We start from the raw sequence: 22359 nt of genomic DNA, 5'->3' as shown, positions 1-22359 counted from the left end.
TCAGAACACAGAGAACTATCATCTTTGTGATGAAGAACACCTCTGACCCTGTAGAGACCACTCACAATTACACTAAGTGATGTTTCCTTAGCCTGACCAAACAGCAACAAAGTCGTACTGTCTAAATTGATGGTGATGATGATAATGTGATGATAGTGGTGTTGATGATGTCGATTTGATGATGATGATGTGATGATGGTTGTGTTGATGATGTCGATTTGATGATGATGATGCGATGATGGTGGTGATGATGATGTTGATGTGATTATTGTGATGATGATGATGTGATTATGGTGGTGATGTTGATGTCAATGTGATGATTGTGATGATGATGTGATGAAGATGATGATGCTGTTGTGATGATGATGACGATGATAGAATAGAATAATATAGAATAGCTCTTTATTGTCATTGTACATGTACAATGGTTTAGCGCCATCTTGTGACAGTACAGAACGTGACGTCACTGGGTTTGTTGGCCGTTTTCTGCTAAGAGACTTTCATTGGTTTATGTTAGCTAACTAGTGACAGATCACTGAGTGAAAAACAAGGAGACCAAAAAGAGAACGTGCGTTTGGGGGACGCACATATACACATGAAAGATGGTGGGCTAAACTCACACCTGCTGAGTCCTGACAGGCCTGGCTCAAAGGAACTGTAGCAGGATGGGGACAAAGAGAAAGAGAGAGAGGGGGGGGGGGGGGGGTGAGAGACAACCACGTGACCCTCGGCGGGTCTGTGCCCAATGGAATGAATGGACTGTAAATAGGAGCCAATGAGGATCTGGGGGCGAGTATAAAAGGCTGCGAGCCGCTTTAATCCGCAGCAGCAGCACGGACCCGCTCCAGAGCCGCATCCCGCACACCGAACCACAGGTATGAGCATCCGAGCCGACTAATTACAGCAGAGCACATTCATACAGCCGTGCATCAGGGCAGGAGGAACGAGTCGGAAGGGGCGCGCGGTCAGAAGGAGATGGAGGGTCAAAGAACAAAGAAACAAACACACGCACGGGGAGGCTGCTGCAGACTGCGTGTGTGTGTCTTTGTGTGTGTGAGCGCGCGCTAACGACCTTGCGCTCCGTCCTGCGTGCAGGTGTTGCGCAGTCAGCATCGCCCGCGCGCACAAAGCTTCTTTACCGTGGTGGTATTTAGGGTCAGCTGATTCATCTGCAGGACTGCTACTGTGCGCGCGCAGCTTCAACAACAGCCTCCAAATATCATACAATTCCTCCTGAACCGGTGCAGCCGGAGACTGCAGCTCTGCCTGTGCACATTAAGCAGTCTAACCTTCAAACAGTGCGCGTATGCTCCGCCTCATTTTCACGGCTTTTTGGAGCTGATGACGTCACTCAGCCCTGCAGAGTTCTAGCCAGTCAGAACCGGTCCGATTTAGTCGATTCTGTGCGCGCAGTGAGGAGCTGAAGGTGACCGCGGCCTTAATGATCTGGAGCGAACCGGAGCGAACCATACCGAGCCAGGATCCTGTCTGCACTCTGCATAAATGCAGCCAATGGAAAGTAACAGAGTACTTTTACTGCAATTGTGAGAGTTACAGTAAAGATCAGAAGCTCCTTAATCCAATCAGGTTGTTGATAATTTATAACCTGATTGGAGGGTTTGAGGCGTTTCTAAAAGTTTGCAGAAAAAAAATCTGATGTCGCAAAGATTTTTGCAGAGTCAGCATCTGAGTTTTTCACCATTTGACTTTGCTTCATCAGCGACTGACCAGAGCTCAGGCAGTTTGAGCAATCATTTTAATTGATCAGTAAACTGTGTCACATTTAAAGGCATTAAAGGCATGTTTTTGTTCATCACATTTCCATTTTAATTGTGATGTTTTCATAAGAATCAATATAAATGTGATCACATGACCATAAAACCCACAAAAAGTGGCCTCAGTGGGAAGAGTCTGACCCAGCACCCTCAGACCAGGTTTGTGGAGAAAATGGGCCTCTTTATTGGCCTTTCCTATCAAAAACAATCAAGTGTATTTCATTGAGTCAATGTTTTACTAGCAGCAACATGTACATGAATACATGAATATTCAAAATTCAAATCACATCCAGAAATCTTCCAGAAGTTATCAAATGCATGCCTGAGTTTCTTCATCTTTGTGACCAGCCTCCTTTTACTGACTGAACTTTAGTGTAAAAGTTTTATTGTCAGTACAAATTTAGCAATAACTTGTTTAGGAAAGTGCTGTAAGCGATCGGTTTCTGTGTCTGAGATAGATTAACGTGCAAATACATAAACTGTTTGATGCTGTAATGCTGTGTTATTGAACACTTTGACTGTAACCGATGGCTTTGCGGCAGGCGAGCAGCCCGGACGTCATCATGCCTTTTGGAAACACCCACAACAAGTTGAAGCTGAAGTACACGGCGGAGCAGGAGTACCCCGACCTCAGCCAGCACAACAACCACATGGCCAAGGTGCTCACGTCCGAAATGTACGCCAACCTGAGGGACAAGGAGACGCCCAGCGGATTCACCCTGGACGATGTCATCCAGACTGGCGTTGACAACCCAGGTAACCCCTCCCACAGTCAGCATTAAGAGCTCAAACTCTATTCTTGAACTCAAACAAAGGTAACAAGTCCTAAACCAGATAACTTTATCATCAGTGCCAGGTAGACACTCCTTCATCAAACGGTCACACATAAATGGCTCCCTAAAAACTGTGTACCTCTCTTCCAACACAATTCAACCTTCAGAATAACCAGGTACCCCATTCCCAAAGCACCATCCTCCTCCTTAAACAGCCCCTTACCAAGGTGCTGGTAATTCCTCTCAAAATAAGACAAATCTCCTCCAGACCAGCTAATTGTGCCAAGGCGACTGATTTGGCATATATGTTAACATCTCCCTAAAAACCTGACCAAATAAACAACTAAACAACTAAACAACTCCACCCTTGGACACTTGTACCATGTTCCATTTCTCCAAAACATCCTTAAGACCCTTGATCCACCTCCTTGTCCAAGTAACTCTTCCTCAAAGTAAGACAACTTCAGCCTAGTCCAATAACCTTCAGAATAGGAACCAAGCCTCTATCCGATGCTGGTCTGGCTCTTACATAAGCCAGTTAAGCCTTCACCAGACATGTAACTTTGCGTGTTTGTCACCTTCACATTGAGAGATTCTGTTAATAATAAACTCTTTAATTGGATAGACTCATTAGATCAAGGTAATTTTTGGTCTATAATTCCCACCCAAGGGCAGGACATAGTATTGACCTTCAGTCCAACCACCTGATCCTCTTCTAATCCTCCTTAGTTCATTTAGCTCCTCTTAGTGCGTTAAAGACCATAACACACTATCCTACAAGGAAATTGTGAAACAGACCAAACAAACCCATTGGCACACTCCGTCATGTTTAGGTTTTCTCTCTGAAGTCAAAAAAAGTCATTTTAAGGCCCATAGATGTTGGCTGTGACAAGGGGAAGTGACTGTCCATCCTTTCCCCTTACAGGTCATCCGTTTATCATGACTGTGGGCTGTGTGGCTGGAGACGAGGAGACGTATGAAGTGTTTAAAGACCTGATGGATCCAGTGATCGAAGACCGCCATGGAGGATACAAACCAACAGACAAACACAAGACGGACCTGAACCCTGACAACCTCCAGGTAAACGATCAACTCACCTGAAGCCAGTTCAAACACATCTCATTATTTATGGAATTCATGACCAGAGCCTCAAGCGGAAAAAACATTCAGGACAAACCGATTTAAATACAATCATTACGGTACATACACTTAATGTCAAGGACAGGTGAACACACCTGTTACAGAAGACATGCTCATTCAGATGTAATGCTCTAATCTCAGAGCTGTCCTGGAGCTATTTCAAACAGACAAACCAAACACGAAAGGATTCACGCCAAAAACCAATCACAGCATTGTCAAAACTTTGTGTCCACATGAAATTGTCGGAGTTCGCAGCAGATTCATAATCACTAACATGGACAGGTGTAGGGCTGCATAATTCTGAGGAATTTAAAATCCAATTCAGACTGAAAATCACAGCCTCAGCATCACTGCCCATCAGCAGGACAGAGCTCTGGAGACAGTTTTATTCTTTCAGCTGCAGCTTTATTGGCATTAAACTGTCAGGCAGTAATAACCTAAATTCAAACCTGTGAGTTGCTGAAAGGTTTAACATCAGGTCTGGAATCAGTCTGTTTCAGCATGCAGATGAGGCAGCTGCTCCCTGAGCTCATCACAGGTAAAACTACCAACCTGGGCCATCAGCACACAGGAGTCTGAGATCTTTGAGCATTGGTGATGCTATTTTCCACAGAACTGATTATTCACTAGGGTACTGAATTCTTGCATGTGATGTGTTTAGCCCAGACATGAAGTCCTACCCAACAACAAGTGACTCTTAAACTCTTTATTGGCTGTAAGGCTCAATGATTTGGTTTTGGTGTGTCAGCTGAGGGTGGTGGTGACCTCTGAAGGGTGGGCATTGATGGACTCTGACCCTCCTGTTCTTGTGTCTCCTTTGTGTTTCAGGGTGGAGATGATCTGGATCCAAACTATGTGCTCAGCTCTCGGGTTCGCACAGGACGCAGCATTCGTGGCTTCTGTCTGCCGCCACACTGCAGCCGTGGAGAGCGACGCACTATTGAGAACCTCTCCATTGAAAGTACGAGGTCACTTCCTGTATCTTCTGCCGCATGTACAGTGGGGCAAAAAAGTATTTAGTCAGCCACCGACTGTGCAAGTTCCCCCACCTAAAATGATGACAGAGGTCAGTAATTTGCACCAGAGGTACACTTCAACTGTGAGAGACAGAATGTGAAAAAAAAAATCCATGAATCCACATGGTAGGATTTGTAAAGAATTTATTCGTAAATCAGGGTGGAAAATAAGTATTTGGTCAATAACAAAAATACAACTCAATACTTTGTAACATAACCTTTGTTGGCAATAACAGAGGTCAAACGTTTACTATAGGTCTTTACCAGGTTTGCACACACAGTAGCTGGTATTTTGGCCCATTCCTCCATGCAGATCTTCTCGAGAGCAGTGATGTTTTGGGGCTGTCGCCGAGCAACACGGACTTTCAACTCCCGCCACAGATTTTCTATGGGGTTGAGGTCTGGAGACTGGCTAGGCCACTCCAGGACTTTCAAATGCTTCTTACGGAGCCACTCCTTTGTTGCCCGGGCGGTGTGTTTTGGATCATTGTCATGTTGGAAGACCCAGCCTCGTTTCATCTTCAAAGTTCTCACTGATGGAAGGAGGTTTTGGCCAAAATCTCACGATACATGGCCCCATTCACTCTGTCCTTAACACGGATCAGTCGTCCTGTCCCCTTGGCAGAAAAACAGCCCCATAGCATGATGTTTCCACCCCCATGCTTCACAGTAGGTATGGTATTCTTGGGATGCAACTCAGTATTCTTCTTCCTCCAAACACGACGAGTTGAGTTTATACCAAAAAGTTCTAGTTTGGTTTCATCTGACCACATGACATTCTCCCAATCCTCTGCTGTATCATCCATGTGCTCTCTGGCAAACTTCAGACGGGCCTGGACATGCACTGGCTTCAGCAGCGGAACACGTCTGGCACTGCGGGATTTGATTCCCTGCCGTTGTAGTGTGTTACTGATGGTGACCTTTGTTACTTTGGTCCCAGCTCTCTGCAGGTCATTCACCAGGTCCCCCCGTGTGGTTCTGGGATCTTTACTCACCGTTCTCATGATCATTTTGACCTCACGGGATGAGATCTTGCGTGGAGCCCCAGATCGTGGGAGATTATCAGTGGTCTTGTATGTCTTCCATTTTCTGATGATTGCTCCCACAGTTGATTTTTTCACACCAAGCTGCTTGCCTATTGTAGATTCACTCTTCCCAGTCTGGTGCAGGTCTACAATACTTTTCCTGGTGTCCTTCGAAAGCTCTTTGGTCTTGGCCATGGCGGAGTTTGGAGTCTGACTGTTTGAGGCTGTGGACAGGTGTCTTTTATACAGATGATGAGTTCAAACAGGTGCCATTCATACAGGTAACGAGTGGGGGACAGAAAAGCTTCTTATAGAAGACGTTACAGGTCTGTGAGAGCCAGAGATTTTCCTTGTTTGAGGTGACCAAATACTTATTTTCCACCCTGATTTACGAATAAATTCTTTACAAATCCTACCATGTGAATTCATGGATTTTTTTTTTTTTTTTTTTTTTTCACATTCTGTCTCTCACAGTTGAAGTGTACCTCTGGTGCAAATTACTGACCTCTGTCATCATTTTAAGTGGGGGAACTTGCACAATCGGTGGCTGACTAAATACTTTTTTGCCCCACTGTAGCATCATCACTCTGCCCCCTGCCTGCAGACTGCTGTATTATACCTCACTGTCAGCACTTCTACTGTAGATCACTGTCATTCTTCGCTCATTGAAGCTAAAGTATGTCCTTCAGTCAAAGTTATGTTCCTAGCAGAGCCTGACCTTCTGACCTGAAAATTCAGGTTTGTCCCTCCTTCTTAAACCAAAATGTCACTAAAACCTTCATGTAAAGAAAAATGCTGAAGCATACTGTAGTGTGTTTTTTAGAGATCTGATCTGCTCCAAATAACAAAGATTTTTAATTAACACTAATCTAAAATTGGGAACTACATGTGTAAACCTGAACTTAACAAAACAAACAAAATATATGCACATATATTTTTTTTTTTTTTTTTTTTTTAACAAACTTGAGCTCAGGATCGAGGTTTTTATATTAAAAAAAAAAAAAAATGCTGCTTCATATTCATCGGGAGATATTGCAGCGTTTAGCGCCATTATGTAACTGACCTGAGGAAAAAGCTGGAGAACGAACGGAAACAGACCTTTAACTCATTTAAAATGCAGCATTTACAGACTCGAGCATCTGACTGAAACTCAACACTTCCTGTTTTGTTTGTTCAGCTTTGGGAAGGACGTAAAAAAAAGGTCAGACTCAGAGAGGGAGCGTCTGTCTGAGCATTTCAGAGCACCGTCCATCACACTAGAATAGAATTCAACTTTATTGTCATGTGCAATGACAATAAAGTTGAATACTTCATCACATGAAGAATTCAACTTTATTCAACTTTAAGAATTCATCACATTCGCAGTTTCACTGTACCGGCCGCGTGTACTTAGACCTGCATGGCTTAATCAAGTACAAGGCAACGAAATGCAGTTTGCATCCATCCAGAAGTGCTTTAGTGATATAGATATATTACAATATATATTAACAATAATATAGATATGTAAGTATATTACAGAAATGGGTCTATTATGGTATGTTATAATGTACACGGTATGAAGTATGTTGTGAATATTCTATAACTATAGATGTACAGGCTGTAGTGAGTACAGGCTATGAACACTGATGCTGATGTCAGTTTTAGAGTAAAATGAGAACAAACGGATTCTAAATCAGGTTTTTATTGTTTGTTAAATTCACTTTGAGTTTAAACTGTGGTGGTGCATTTAGGGACCGTCTGATGCAGCAGTTTCTTGTGGTCCTGCTGAGGTAGGTGAGGTACAAACTCTCGTCAGTCGGGCTTCATTCAGCTGGGTCTGCAGCTGAAGAGGATAAGTCTTTATTTAGATACTTCCCATGATGCCTCATCGAGTGTGTCAGTGAACGCAGCAGCAGATCAAACTCTTACATAACCCCGAGCTGAGAGCCGTCCTGCTGAGACTGCTAATGAGACCGACAGCTCGCCATTTAAAGCCTGTCTTTCATATTCAAATGCGACTACCGGTTAAAGCCGGCAGACCTGAGATTCTGCTGCACCCTGCTGTCTGAGCTAGTTCCACACCTGCTTTTAAAGACCTCAGGAACCAGGAGACATTTAACTGAGCCATTCTAAGACCCACAGAAATGCGGGTCTCAGAATGATCATGTGATCTCTGTATGATTTCCTCAGCTGTCAGGCCGACTCCTGACCACCTAAACAGTTCAGGCTGCTCAGGTATCTCTGCATCAAAGTGTGAGGAACTGGTACTCTGTTTTCCTGTAGAAAGTCAAGACACTCATCAGAGTAAAGGTGACTTTTTTATAGGTAACGTTCAGGTATGATGGGTAAAAATAAAATGTAATTAATGAGAGATGCTGGCAGGAAACTTCATATGATTTGATATCTAAAAGGGGGTGAAATCTAAAGGGGGGTGAAACTTCCTGGTCACCTTTAGTGAAACAATTAAACCTTTAATTTGCTTTTATTTTGAAAGTCAATACCTGTCCCATTAAAAGTGATTCTGTGAAACAGCTCTATCTAGTTCAGTTGACACCACTTCCTGTTTGCTCACCTGTCATCCTGAAGTAGGGTTTATGTGTACCTCTGACCTTTGACCTACTGTGTGGTGGCTGCAGCTCTGGCCTCCTTGGAAGGAGACCTGAAGGGGAAGTACTATGCTCTGAAGAACATGACCGAGGAGGAGCAGCAGCAACTCATTGATGACCACTTCCTGTTTGATAAGCCTGTGTCCCCGCTGCTGCTGGCGTCCGGCATGGCCCGCGATTGGCCCGATGGCCGTGGCATCTGGTCAGTATGTAACCCTACAAGTGGAGGTGCAGGGGTGGGGGGGTATAATGAAGTATTGGTTTGGAAAAATATGACTCCAAAGCCAGAAATTGATTTAAATTAACCTGATTCTAACAGAATGAAGAAATGCTGAGAGAGAATAAACTTTGAGCTAGAGCGTCTCAAATATGTCCTTTTTCTGAACAAACACCAGTATAAAAATAACTGTAATGAGAGACAGAATAAAAAAAAAAACCGAGTTGAGGTCAAAGTTCAGAACAAAATGTACTGTCTCAGAATGGAAGATTCATACATTCATAAAAACAGATGTAGGTGTAATAAAAAAAAGGTGAGTCTGATTGAATAGAGGTAAAAGTTGGAAAGATTAATAAAAAAAAAAAGTGACCAGAAATAAGGAATAAACATCAGTTTGCTCATGGAATAAAGAATCGCAGCAGTCCTTGGTCGTAGTGTCAAGCTCACTGAACATCCACCCAACCACCACATCCACCCCTGTAGACGGCTTCATTTCATTTCAAAGAATCCAACCACCACTTTAGTCACACCCTAGATCTTGTTTTAACATATGGCATATAAACTGAACATTGAGCAGTGTTTCCTGAAAATCCTCTCTCCTCTTATCATTTCCTGATAACATTTAAATTTACAATAATTGATTACACAGCATTGGAGAGTAGACTTCATCACAGTAGATGTCTTTCTGAAAGTGCTGTAACTAAGTTTGAGAATATAATCCACCCACTGTTATCATCTTCAATGACCTGTACCAACACAGAGCAGAGCAGCTACCTGAACGCTGCTCAAATAGAGGTTGATTATCTTGTTAATAATTTTACCTTCTCACAACGTATGACAATAGATACTGTTGCTCCTGTGAAAAATATGGTCTCAAATTAGAAATACTTGACTCCCTGGTGTAATTCTCAAACACATAGCCTAAAGCAGATAACTTGTAAGATGGAGAGGAAATGGCATGTCACAAATTTACAAGATCATCATTTAGCCTGGAGAAATAGTTTATTGCTTTATAAGAAAGCCCTCCGTAAAGCTAGAACATCTGGTCATCACTGATTGAAGAAAATAAGAACAACCTTAGGTTTCTCTTCAGCACTGTAGCCAGGCTGAAAAAAAGTCAGAGCACTGTTAAGCCAACCATTGTCATATGCTGTGGGAGTGTCTGGTCAGGCATGGTCAAGGTTCCTGTCATCCGTCCTTTGGGGTGGAGTTGGCCAGCTCATCACCTGTTTTCAATCTCCGGGGCTCCACCTAGAGGTTTTTTAAGCCAGCACTGCCTGCCACTCCTCGCCAGTTCGTCCTGCTACCATCTGTGATTCATCACCCGTCGCACTCACCAGTAGTGCTGGTTCCGTCTCCATCCTGTTTTTCCGTCTCCTCGGAACCCAAGGACCACATACACAACTTCTCCTCAGCCTGCCCTTCAGTCCATACTCTCCACCTCCTTGGAATCTGGACCGGACTCTCCACACTCTCGATCCTCTCTGGAATGCTCCCATGGCAGCCTTTTCCCCCGCTTAATAACCAGGGTCTCCAAGTAAGCCCAAGACTATCCACTGGCACTCCATACCTCTGTCCCTTACTCGTTTGTCACTCAGTAACACCCTTCTCCTGTGTTTACAGAAAGTTCCCGTTCGAGTTCTCCCTGTGCTCTACGCCTGTTTCCCCGCCCACGGATTTCCCTTAGTTTCTGCGAATGGTTTCTGTTAAACCCAGTTCTGTTCACGTTTTTGTTCCTTCTAATAAATTATACATAGTTCGAGTAATTGAGTCTGCTTTTGAGTCCACCGCATCCTTGTTTGTGACAGAACGAACTGGCCACTAATGGACTCAGCGGACCCAATTCGCGCCGCCATAAATAAACATGTTAGGACGGCATGAACAGACCTTGACGTCCTTAATGGACCAATGTAATGCTATCAGTGAAAAACAGGAAGAGTTACTTACCCGGTTTTCGGAACTCAGGGAGTCTAATCCACCCGTTCTCCCCAGCCAGCCGGGACCGTTGCCTGCGCCCGCCGTTGCGCATCCTGCGATAGAATCGGCTTATCGGGGCATCTCTTCCCCTCCCCTCCGATTGCCTCGTGTTCCTATGAGGACTTCCTCAAGGAATTCAAGGCTACGTTCGCTCACCCGATCTCTGAGGGTACTGCGGCTAAGAGGCTGTTGGGACTCCGTCAGGGAAAACGCAGCGTTGCAGAATACGCGATTGAGTTCCGCACTGCTGCTGTGGAAGCGGGTTGGCCAGACGCCGCGCTGCGGGGGAATTTTCCTAGCGTCCCTTTCCGAACAGATGAAGGATCAGCTGGCTGTGCACGACGAGCTGGCCACGTTCGAAGTGCTCGCCTCTCTCGCTCTCAGGATCGATAGTCGACTGAGGGAAAGAGACGCTGAGAGGCGGTCCAAGCCCTCTCCGTCTCTGTTTCGACCCGTGGCCGTTTCGGCGTTACCCCCGTCGCTTCCGGTGACATCATCCGTCCGTCCTCGCTCTCCTTCCCCTGAGCCTATGCAGATCGGCCGCGCTCGGCTCACTCCTGAGGAGCGGGAGCGGCGTTTCCGAGCCGGAGAGTGCTTCTACTGCGGACGAAGCGGCCATCGCCTCACTGTTTGCCCGGTCCGGCCAAAAGGCGTGGCCCGCCGGTAAGTCCGGGGTTACGGGTGGGCAATGTTTTTAAGAGTGATAAACCCCGTTTTTTGCTTTCGGTTTCGTTGATGTCCGGTACTAAGGCTCATTCTTTTCGTGCTCTCGTTGACTCCGGGTCAGAGCAAAATTTGATAGACGCTGCGGTTGCTAAATCATTGAATTTGCCCCTCATTCAGCTCGAGCCTCCGATCCCGGCCGCCGCTTTGAATAATGAGGTATTCGCGATGATCACCTGTCAAGTTAGTCACGTCAGGTAACCATCAGGAGGACATAACTCTTTTTTACCACCTCTTCCCTTGACGTGCCAGTGATCCTTGGTTTTCCGTGGTTGCAGAAGCACAATCCACACATTGACTGGACAGGGAAGAGAGTGGCGAGTTGGAGTCTGTTTTGTCTCGCCAACTGTTTAAAGTCAGCCTTGCCCTCGGGGGCTTCTGTTTCTCCTCCATTGGTTGTCTCCCCCCCTGACCTTACCTCTGTCCCTCCTGAATATCATGATCTACGAGAGGTGTTCAGTAAGGACAGGGCTCAGTCGCTGCCTCCTCATCGACCTTATGATTGTGCCATTGATCTTCTCCCTGGTGCTCCTTTGCCCTCCAGCCGTCTTTATAACCTGTCCCGTCCGGAGAGGGGGGCTATGGAGAAGTACATCCAGGACTCGCTAGCAGCCGGTCTCATTCGTCCTTCTTCCTCACCGGTGGCCGCCGGTTTCTTTTTTGTGTCTAAGAAGGATTCATCGCTCCGGCCGTGCATCGATTACAGGGGACTTAATGCGATCACAATTAAGAACAAGTATCCCCTACCTTTGATCAACTCTGCTTTCGAACCCCTCCGCGGTGCCACTGTCTTCTCCAAGCTGGACTTGAGGAACGCATACCACCTTGTCCGCATAAGGGAGGATGACGAGTGGAAGACTGCTTTTAACACTCCTCTGGGGCATTTTGAATACCTGGTAATGCCGTTTGGCCTCACCAATGCCCCTGCAGTCTTCCAGGCACTAGTGAATGACGTGCTCCGGGATTTCCTGAATGTTTTCGTGTTTGTTTACCTGGATGATATTTTGATCTTTTCTCGATCCCTCGAGGAGCATCAGGTGCATGTCCGGAGTGTGCTGCAGCGACTGTTGGAGAACCGTCTTTAATCAAATCAATCCAATCAAATCAAATCACTTTTATTGTCACATCACATGTGCAGGCACACTGGCACAGCACATGCGAGTGAAATTCTTGTGTGCGAGCCCCACAAGCAACAGAGATGTGCAAACACAACAACACAAACGAGCAAAATACAAGAATGGCCAACCTGAAACTAATAAATATATGTACAATATATAATAGTGTATGCATTTCTGGATGTGTATACTAAATATTTTCCTGTGTGTGTGTGTGTGTGTGTGTACACACATTTTTACAAATTAAATAGTAAAAAAAATAAATAAATAATAATAATAATAAAATATATAAAATATACAGAGTTGAATATGTGCAAAACAAGTGGCATTTGTATACAGTGTGGAGTGCATAATGTTGAAGTTCCAGTAGTGAAGCTGAGGTGTCTATGACGTGTTCAGCAGTCTGATGGCCTGATGGAAAAAGCTGTCTCTCAGTCTGCTGGTACGGGACCGGATGCTGCAGAACCTCCTTCCTGATGGAAGCAGTCTGAACAGTTTATGGCTGGGGTGACTGGAGTCCTTGATGATCCTCCCCGCTTTCCTCAGGCAGCGCTTCCTGTAGATGTCTTGGAGGGAGGGAAGTTCACCTCCAATTATCCGTTCAGAGCACCGCACTACTCGCTGGAGAGCTTTGCAGTTGTAGGCGGTGCTGTTGCCATACCAGGTGGTGATGCATCCAGTGAGGATGCTCTCAATGGCACAGTGATAGAAGGTCCTGAGGATGCGGGGGCTCATGCCGAATCTTTTCAGTCTCCTGAGAAAGAAGAGGCGCTGCTGCGCCTTCTTCACTGTTTTGTTTGTGTGTACTGACCACGTAAGATCCTCAGCCAGATGTACTCCAAGGAACCGGAAGCTGCTCACTCTCTCCACAGCAGCGCCGTTGATGGTGATGGGGGTGTGTACTTCTCTGCACCTCCGGAAGTCCACTATCAACTCCTTTGTCTTTGCGACGTTGAGGGTGAGATGGTTGTCTTGACACCAGTGGGTCAGGGCGCTGACCTCCTCCCTGTAAGCCGTCTCATCACCGTTGGTGATAAGACCCACCACTGTAGTGTCGGCCGCAAACTTCACAATGATGTTGGAGCTGTTAGTGGCTGTGCAGTCGTAGGTGTAGAGTGAGTACAGGAGAGGGCTCAGTACACACCCCTGTGGAGCACCAGTGTTCAGTGTGATGGGGGATGAGGTGATGCTGCCCAGTCTGACCACCTGGCGTCTGTCAGACAGGAAGCTAAGGATCCAGCTGCAGAGGGAGCTGCTCAGTCCTAGATCCTGCAGTTTCCTGTCCAGCTTCGAGGGAACGATGGTATTGAATGCTGAGCTGTAATCTACAAACAGCATCCTCACATACGTGTCTCTCTTCTCCAGGTGTGACAGGGCAGTGTGTAGTGTCAGGGCTATGGCATCATCAGTGGACCTGTTGTGGCGGTATGCAAACTGTAGAGGGTCCAGTGAGTCGGGTAGTGCAGAGCAGATGAAGTCCCTGACCAGCTTCTCGAAGCATTTGCTTACGATGGGGGTCAGGGCTACAGGTCGCCAGTCGTTCAATGAGGAGATGGTGGAGGATTTGGGTACAGGGACGATGGTGGCCATTTTGAAGCAGGCTGGGACTACAGACAGAGAGAGGGAAAGGTTGAAGATGTGCGTGAACACTCCAGCCAGCTGAGCCGCGCGTGACCTGAGGACGCGGCCGGGAATCCCGTCCGGACCAGTAGCTTTGCGTGCGTTCACCTTCCTGAAGCACTTCCGCACATCCTCCTCAGACACAGTGTGCGCACTGACGTCATCCGCGGTGCGCACACTGTCCGGTCTCATGGTGTTCGCTGTGTCGAATCTAGCGTAGAATACGTTTAGATCCTCACACAGAGAGGCCGTGGTCTGCGGTGTGCTGGTTTTCCCTCTAAAGTCTGTGATCGTGTTTAGTCCCTGCCACATACTCCGAGGGTTGTCAAACTGTTGCTCCACCCTGTCCCTGTACTCACGTTTGGCTGCTTTGATCGTCTTCCGGAGTTGGTAATGTGCGTGTTTGTAGTCCGATGTGTTCGCGGAGGCAAAGGCGGTGTTCCGTGCCGCGCGAACATCTCCGTTAATCCAGGGTTTTTGATTTGGGAAGGATTTGACTGTTCTGGATGGGACGACATCTTCCACGCATTTCCTGATAAATCCACAGACTGAGTCTGTGTATTCATCAATGTCTCTGGCGGCCACGTGAAACATTTCTCAGTCCGCGTGATCAAAACAGTCCCGCAGCGCAGACTCCTTTATGTGAAGGCCGAGAAGTGTGACTTTCACGTCTCGTCTATCTCATTTCTGGGCTACCTACTGGCGGAAGGGCAGGTGAAGACGGACCCTGTAAAGGTTAAGGCAGTGGTGGAGTGGCTCGTTCCTGATTCACGCAGACAGCTGCAGCAGTTCCTTGGCTTTGCGAATTTCTACAGGCGCTTTGTCAGGGACTACAGACGGGTGGCTGCGCCTCTCACCCGCTTTACTTTCTCCCGGGTCCCCTTCGTTTGGTCTCCCGAGGCTCACTCGGCCTTCGCCACGCTCAAACGGCTTTTTTCTTCGGCTCCTGTTTTGGTCCATCCTGACACAAGTAAGCAGTTCGTGGTGGAGGTTGATGCTTCGAGCGTGGGGGTGGGGGCTGTGCTGTCTCAGCGTTCTGGTCCTCGTGGCAAGCTCCAACCCTGCGCCTACTTTTCTCGGCGCCTTTCTCCTGCCGAACGGAATTATGACGTTGGGGATAGGGAGTTCCTGGCCATTAATTTGGCTTTGGAGGAGTGGCGCCACTGGCTGGAGGGGACGGAACATCCGTTTATCATCTGGACAGATCACAAGAATCTGACTTATCTCAGATCGGCTAAAAGACTGAACTCCCGCCAGGCTCGGTTGTCCCTTTTCTTTGCCCGATTTAATTTTGACATTTCCTATTGCCCGGGTTCCAGAAATCTTAAACCCGATGCCCTGTCTCGCCAGTACTCCTCGGACTTGGACTCCCGGGACCCTGAGCTCATTCTCCCTTCCACCTGCAGAATTGGCTCCCTCACCTGGGATATGGAGGAGGCCATACGCCAAGGACTACGAGAAGACACCGATCCAGGAACTGGCCCACCCGGTCGGCGTTTTGTACCCTCTGCCACCCGGTCGGCTGTGATCCATTGGGTCCATACAGCCCGGTTTACTTGCCACCCGGGAGTGAGTAGGACCACGGCTCTGTTGAAGAGGTATTTCTGGTGGCGTTCCATGGACAAGGATGTGAAGGCTTATGTGGCTGCCTGTTCTGTTTGTGCCCGTAATAAGTCCTCCAATCGGCCCCCGTCTGGCTTACTCCGACCGCTTAGTACTCCGCATAGGCCTTGGTCTCATATCGCCTTGGATTTTGTTACCGGCCTCCCGGCTTCTTCGGGGAAGACGGTGGTTCTGTCCATAGTCGATCGGTTTTCCAAAGCAGCTCATTTCGTAGCCCTAGACAAGCTGCCGACGGCTGCTGAGACCACCCAGATCCTTATGGACCATGTATTCCGACTTCATGGCATACCCTCGGAAATTGTGTCTGACAGGGGGCCTCAGTTTGTCTCCGGAGTGTGGAGGGCCTTCTGTACAGCCCTGGGTGCCAAAGCCAACTTGAGTTCTGGTTTCCATCCGCAGACCAATGGCCAGACTGAACGTTTGAACCAGGAGTTGGAATCCGCTCTTCGCTGCGTCTCATCTCAGAACCCGGCTGCCTGGTCGTCTCAGTTGCCTTGGGTGGAATACGCCCATAATTCTCTCACGTCTTCGCCGCGGTCGTGGTGTCCAGTACCTGGTGGACTGGGAGGGGTATGGGCCTGAGGAGCGTTCTTGGGTTCCTCGGTCGCTCATTCTGGACCCGTCCCTGATTGCTGCGTTTCGCTCCTCCCCTCGCAGGGCCCGGTCCAGGGGGTCGCCGGGTGGTGACCCTTGAGGGGGAGGTACTGTCATATGCTGTGGGAGTGTCTGGTCAGGCATGGTCCAGGTTCCTGTCATCCGTCCTTTGGGGTGGAGTTGGCCAGCTCATCACCTGTTTTCAATCTCCGGGGCTCCACCTAGAGGGTTTTTAAGCCAGCACTGCCTGCCACTCCTCGCCAGTTCGTCCTGCTACCATCTGTGATTCATCACCCGTCGCACTCACCAGTAGTGCTGGTTCCGTCTCCATCCTGTTTTTCCGTCTCCTCGGAACCCAAGGACCACATACACAACTTCTCCTCAGCCTGCCCTTCAGTCCATACTCTCCACCTCCTTGGAATCTGGACCGGACTCTCCACACTCTCGATCCTCTCTGGAATGCTCCCATGGCAGCCTTTTCCCCCGCTTAATAACCAGGGTCTCCAAGTAAGCCCAAGACTATCCACTGGCACTCCATACCTCTGTCCCTTACTCGTTTGTCACTCAGTAACACCCTTCTCCTGTGTTTACAGAAAGTTCCCGTTTGAGTTCTCCCTGTGCTCTACGCCTGTTTCCCCGCCCACGGATTTCCCTTAGTTTCTGCGAATGGTTTCTGTTAAACCCAGTTCTGTTCACGTTTTTGTTCCTTCTAATAAATTATACATAGTTCGAGTAATTGAGTCTGCTTTTGAGTCCACCGCATCCTTGTTTGTGACAACCATTCCTTTAACGTTAACTAGTAATGACTTCATGAACTTCTTCACAAATAAAATTTTAGCCATTAGAGAAAAAATTACTCATAATCATCTCACAGATGTAACATTATCTACAGCTACCGTACAGTACCATTGATATTCATTTAGAGCCTTTTTCTCTAATTGTTCTTTCCGAGTTAACTTCAGTAATTACTTCCTCAAAACCATCAATGTGTCCTTTTAGACCCCAAGCCTGCTCAAAGAAGTCCTGCCATTAATTAATGCTTCAATATTAAATATGATCAAGCTATCCCTAATAATCGGCTATGTACCACAGGCCTTCAAGCTGGCAGTATTTAAACCTTTACTTAAAACGCCATCTCTAGACCCAGCTGTCTTAGCTAATTATAGGCCAATCTCCAACCTTCCTTTCATATAAAAAATTCTTGAAAGAGTAGTTGTCAAACAGCTACTTGATCATCTGCAGAGGAATGGCTTATTCGAAGAGTTTCAGTCAGGTTTCAGAGCTCATCACAGCACAGAAACAGCTTTAGTGAAGTTTACAAATGATCTTCTTATGGCCTCTGACAGTGGACTCATCTCTGTGCTTGTCCTGCTAGACCTCAGTGCAGCGTTCGATACTGTCGACCATGCTGTAGGTATTACAGGTACTGCGCTGGTTTGCAGGGGTTTGTATTATATCTATCTAATAAACTTCAATTTGTTCGTGTAAATGGTCAATTATGGAGTTCCACAGGGTTCAGTGCTAGGCTGTATCATCAGAAAGCATAGCATACATTTTCACTGCTATGCAGATGACACCCAACTTTATCTATCTATGAAGCCAGATAACACACACCAATTAGTTAAACTACAGGAATGTTAAGACCTTGATGGCCTCTAACTTTCTACTTCTAAATTCAGATAAAACTGAGGTTATTATATATGGCCTTGAAAATCTTAGAAATATGGTATCTAACCAGATTCTTACTCTGTATTCATTACCTTGTCATTGTAGTAATCTTTGACCAGGACATGTCCTTCAATGCACATATTAAACAAATATGTAAGACTGCTTTCTTCCATTTGCGAAATATCTCTAAAATTAGAAATATCCTGTCTCAGAGTGACGCTGAAAAACTAGTTCATGCATTTATTACTTCCAGGCTGGACTACTGTAATTCATTATTATCAGGATGTCCTAAAAACCCTGAAAAGCCTTCAGTTAATCCAAAATGCTGCAGCAAGAGTACTGACAAGGACTAGAAAGAGAGAGCATATTTCTCCTGTTTTGGCTTCCCTTCATTGGCTCCCTCTTAAATCCAGAATTGGATTTAAAATCATGCTCCTTGCATAAAAGGTCTTGAATAATCAGGCCCCATCTTATCTTAATGACCTTATAGTACCATATCACCCCATTAGAGCACTTTGCTCTCACACTGCAGGCTTATTTGTTGTTCCTAGAGTAGACCGGGAGGCATAGCCTCCAGTTTTCAGGCCCCTCTTCTGTGGAACCAGCTTCCAGATTAGATTCAAGAGACATAGACTATCTCTACTTTTAAGATTAGGCTTAAAACTTTCCTTTTTGCTAAAGCATATAGTTAGGGCTGGATCAGGTGACCCTGAATCCTCCCTTAGTTATGTTGCAATAGACGTAGGCTGCTGGGGGATTCCCATGATGCATTGAGTATTTCTTCTTCAGTCTTCTTCAGTTCACACTCTGCAATTAATTATTAGTCATTATTAATCTCTGGCTCTCTTTCACAGCATGTCTTTTATCCTGCTTTCCTTCTCTCACCCCAACCGGTCACGGCAGATAGCTGCCCCTCCCTCAGCCTGGTTCTGCCAGAGGTTTCTTCATGCTAAAAGGAAGTTTTTCCTTCCCACTGCCGCCAAAGTGCTTGCTCATAGGGGGTCATAAGATTGTTGGGTTTGTCTCTGTATGTATTTTTGTAGGGTCTACCTTACAATATAAAGCACCTTGAGGCAACTGTTGTGATTTGGTGCTGTATAAATAAAACTGAATTGAATTGAATTGAACAAGTATCTATACTTCTACTTAAGTACAGAATGTACTTTTGCCAACTCTGGTTTTAAACGATGCCAAAGTGGCTTCAGAGACTTAAAGTCGTAAAACGAGTCAGCATTGTGCACTTCCTGCAATCTCATCCAAGTCGACAGGTTCTGTGAGTTACATTCCAAATCATTCCAAGATGAGACTCTGAGTTAAAATGAAATTAAATCATGATGTTTCCAAGAGAAAAGCTTTTGTTTTGGCAAGACGTGTAGAAAACTTGAAGCCAACTTCCCATTGGCCTTTGGACTTCCTGTCATTATAATAATAAAATTAAAAAAAAAATAATAATAATACATTTTATTTGAGGGCGCCTTTCTAAAACCCAAGGTCAAAGAGAAAAAGTTACCAATAAAACAGTAGATTCAAATAGATTCTAATAAATTAAATTACAAAAAACAACAAATAAAAACAAACAAAAAAACAACAACATTTGACAGCAAGTAAAATCTGTATTAAAGCGAGTAAGCCAGTTTAAACAAGTAGGTTTTGAGTTGTGACTTAAATAAGGGAAGGGAATCTATATTTCTGAAGGCTGAAGGAAGTGAGTTCCAGAGCCGAGGAGCAGAGTGACTGAAAGCTCTGTGCCCCATAGTGATAAGGCGAGCAGAAGGAACAACAAGATGAGTGGCAGATGAAGATGTCAGAGAGCGGGAAACAGTGGTTATTCTGCCCTCACTGCTACACTGGATACAGTTATGCAGGTAGATAAACTCCTCGACAACTGACAGGTGTATCGTCCCTTTTATTGACGCTGCCTTCAATTATCAACAGAGTGAAACTACAAACAGAAGGAATAAGCAATATTCAGTCTATATATTCACACGATAATGCAAATCAGTTGGCTAAACTAGCTAACATTGGAAAGAAAGTAAATCTGAATACAGTACACCTTTAACCATAAAAGTGCATAAATAATAGCAAATATAGTTGCATTAACTCTTGTTCAACTTAAATACTCACAAGCGATGCTTTCTGTAAAACAACGAAGAGGATGGATGCAGATGTTTATCTGAACAACATGCTGAGTCAGTCTTTTCTCAAAGTGTGCTGCATTACTAACTCTACAGCTAATAACAAACAAATCTTGGCATGAAAGAACTGTAGCGACTCTTGCTGCTGGGAAGAAGAACTACACCAGCACAGTGGTGATATGAAGCAGATCACAGAAATAAGGAGGGGCAAGGTTATAAATAAACTTAAACGTGAGAACTAAGATTTTGAAATTTATCCTGGGCAACCAGTGAAGCTGTTAAAGAATTGGGGTAATATGGGAGTATGAGTTATGACCTGGAGCTGGAGTATTCTGAAAAAGTTGAAGTTTATGGAGGGACTTGTTGGGGAGACCAAATAAAAGGGAGTTGGAATAATTGACCTGGGAAGTAATAAGACTACGGACAAGGATGGCATCCGCATGGGGAGTAAGGGATGAAGTCAATTAATGTTATGTAAGTGAAAGTATGCAGACCAGGTTATGTAATTAATGTGAGACTGAAATGAGAGAGTACTGTCGAGTATGAAACCCAAACTTTTTACCTGTGGGGAAGGAAGGATGGGGGAATTTTCAATATTAATGGAGAAACTGTGTGAGATTTGGTTAAGATAGATGCTTTACCAACAAGTAAAACTTATGTTTTATTACTGTTAAGTTTGAGATAATTGAAGGAGAACCATGATCTGATCTCCAGTTCGAGAGCGAGTTAGGTGGAAGGGATGAATTAGGTTTGGAGGAAATGTAGAGCTGGGTGTCATCAGCATAACAATGAAAATTGATATTATATTTTCGGAATATTTGGCCAAGAGAGAGCATGTAGATAATGAAAAAGGGCCCTAATACTGAATCCTGGGGCACACCAGCAGAAACAGGAAAGAAACTTGAAGAGTGTGATTTAAATTGGATAAACTGAGAGATATGATGCACCAGGCAAGTGAGGTGTGACTAATGCCAATGGATGCTAATTATGCTCAGGAGGATATTATGAGAAACGGTGTCAAATGCCGGACTAAGATCGAGAAGGATGAGGATGGTTAAAAGACCAGAGTCAGCTGCCATCAGAAGGTCATTAGTAATCCTTAACAAAGCCGTTTCTGTATCATGATTTGGGCAGAAACCAGACTGAAATTTTTCATAGAGATTATGGTCATTGAGGTATGAGTGAAGCTGGAAGGCAACAACTTTCTCAAGGATTTTCAAAATAAAGGTGAGGTTTGATACAGGGCAGAGATTATCAAAATTATTGGGATCTGCACCAGGCTTTTTGAGAATTGGAGTGAAAGAAGCAGTTTTCAAGGATGGAAGAATAACCCCTTACTCACCTGCAGGCACAATGACAATAAGACATTCCTGGTTTGGGTGAACGAGGAGGATCATCTGCGTGTCATCAGCATGCAGAAAGGAGGAAACATGAGGGAGGTGTTCACCCGCTTCTGCACTGGCCTCACCAAGGTCAGCACGCCACTTCCTATTTCCCTCACCCCATAGTGTCACACCTGAAGCCGTCTAACCTGTCTCACCTCTCTCTCTGGCAGATCGAGGAACTGTTTAAGGAGCGAGGTCATGAATTCATGTGGAACGAGCACCTGGGCTACATCCTCACCTGCCCGTCCAACCTGGGCACCGGCCTGCGAGCTGGCGTCCACGTCAAGCTGCCAAACGTGAGCAAGCACGAGAAGTTCGGCGAGATCTTGAAGAGGCTGCGGCTGCAGAAGCGAGGAACAGGTAGGAGCACGCACAGCAGACGGGAAGGAACACCTGTCCTCGCTGTCTCATTCATCACTTCCTGTCTGTGTCTAAGGTGGTGTGGACACTGCAGCAGTGGGTGGAGTCTTTGACATCTCCAACGCGGACCGCCTGGGTTTCTCAGAGGTGGAGCTGGTGCAAATGGTGGTGGATGGCATTAACCTGCTGGTGGAGATGGAGAAGCGGCTGGAGGCCGGAGAGAGCATCGATGACATGATGCCTGAACAGAAGTGACCTGTTTCACTGTAACCTCTAGCCCCACCCCCTCATCCTCACCTACCACCCCTTCCATTCACTATAACCAATCAGAAACCGTCCTGATGCTGTGGGATGTTTAGAGCCGTTCAGTTAGACCTCAGTCTTCCAACATGTGAAGGGTTTTCTACTTCCTGTCTCACCTGTTGGACTCACCTAACACCTGAAATCTCTAATAAAGTCTCTGTGGCCCAAACTATCACAGCTGCTGCTCACCTGTCTTCATTCACGCACACACCTTCTCACAGTCCACACCTATGTGACGGTCACCGACCAATCACATCCGTTAGCCTCAATGGCATCTCATTCTGAGGTGCCTGATGGTTTGAGGTCACACACTGATGATGGTAGT

The 22359-nt window shown here is 45.9% G+C and overlaps 1 protein-coding gene across 1 annotated transcript; it reads left to right on the top strand.

Annotated features, from left to right (window-relative positions):
- The first annotated feature begins 791 nt into the window (after positions 1-791).
- LOC146692644 (creatine kinase B-type-like) lies at positions 792-22211 on the top strand. The gene is made up of 8 exons (XM_085432781.1): positions 792-875; positions 2318-2531; positions 3474-3628; positions 4517-4649; positions 8345-8516; positions 21335-21458; positions 21542-21731; positions 21808-22211. Exons 2-8 carry the CDS (start codon positions 2339-2341, stop codon positions 21984-21986), a joined length of 1146 nt encoding a protein of 381 aa, XP_085288907.1. The 5' UTR covers positions 792-875; positions 2318-2338; the 3' UTR covers positions 21987-22211.
- Positions 22212-22359: the final 148 nt, after the last annotated feature.

The sequence above is a fragment of the Copadichromis virginalis genome, linkage group LG15, assembly GCF_057382275.1.
Source record: "Copadichromis virginalis isolate Kocher_CV1m ecotype Utaka linkage group LG15, C_Virginalis_male_GT1.1, whole genome shotgun sequence".
Taxonomy (NCBI): Eukaryota; Metazoa; Chordata; class Actinopteri; order Cichliformes; family Cichlidae; genus Copadichromis; species Copadichromis virginalis.
Note: the sequence above shows the minus strand (reverse complement) of the source record. Positions and strands in the feature narration are given on the sequence as shown.

Bases quoted from the DNA above. Each gene is read 5' to 3' on its own strand.
- LOC146692644 (XM_085432781.1), top strand. From the start codon at position 2,339: ATGCCTTTTGGAAACACCCACAACAAGTTGAAGCTGAAGTACACGGCG. The intron at 8,517-21,334 runs GTCAGTATGTAA...ACTCACCTGCAG, and splicing joins CCCGATGGCCGTGGCATCTG to GCACAATGACAATAAGACAT. The intron at 21,732-21,807 runs GTAGGAGCACGC...TCTGTGTCTAAG, and splicing joins GCTGCAGAAGCGAGGAACAG to GTGGTGTGGACACTGCAGCA.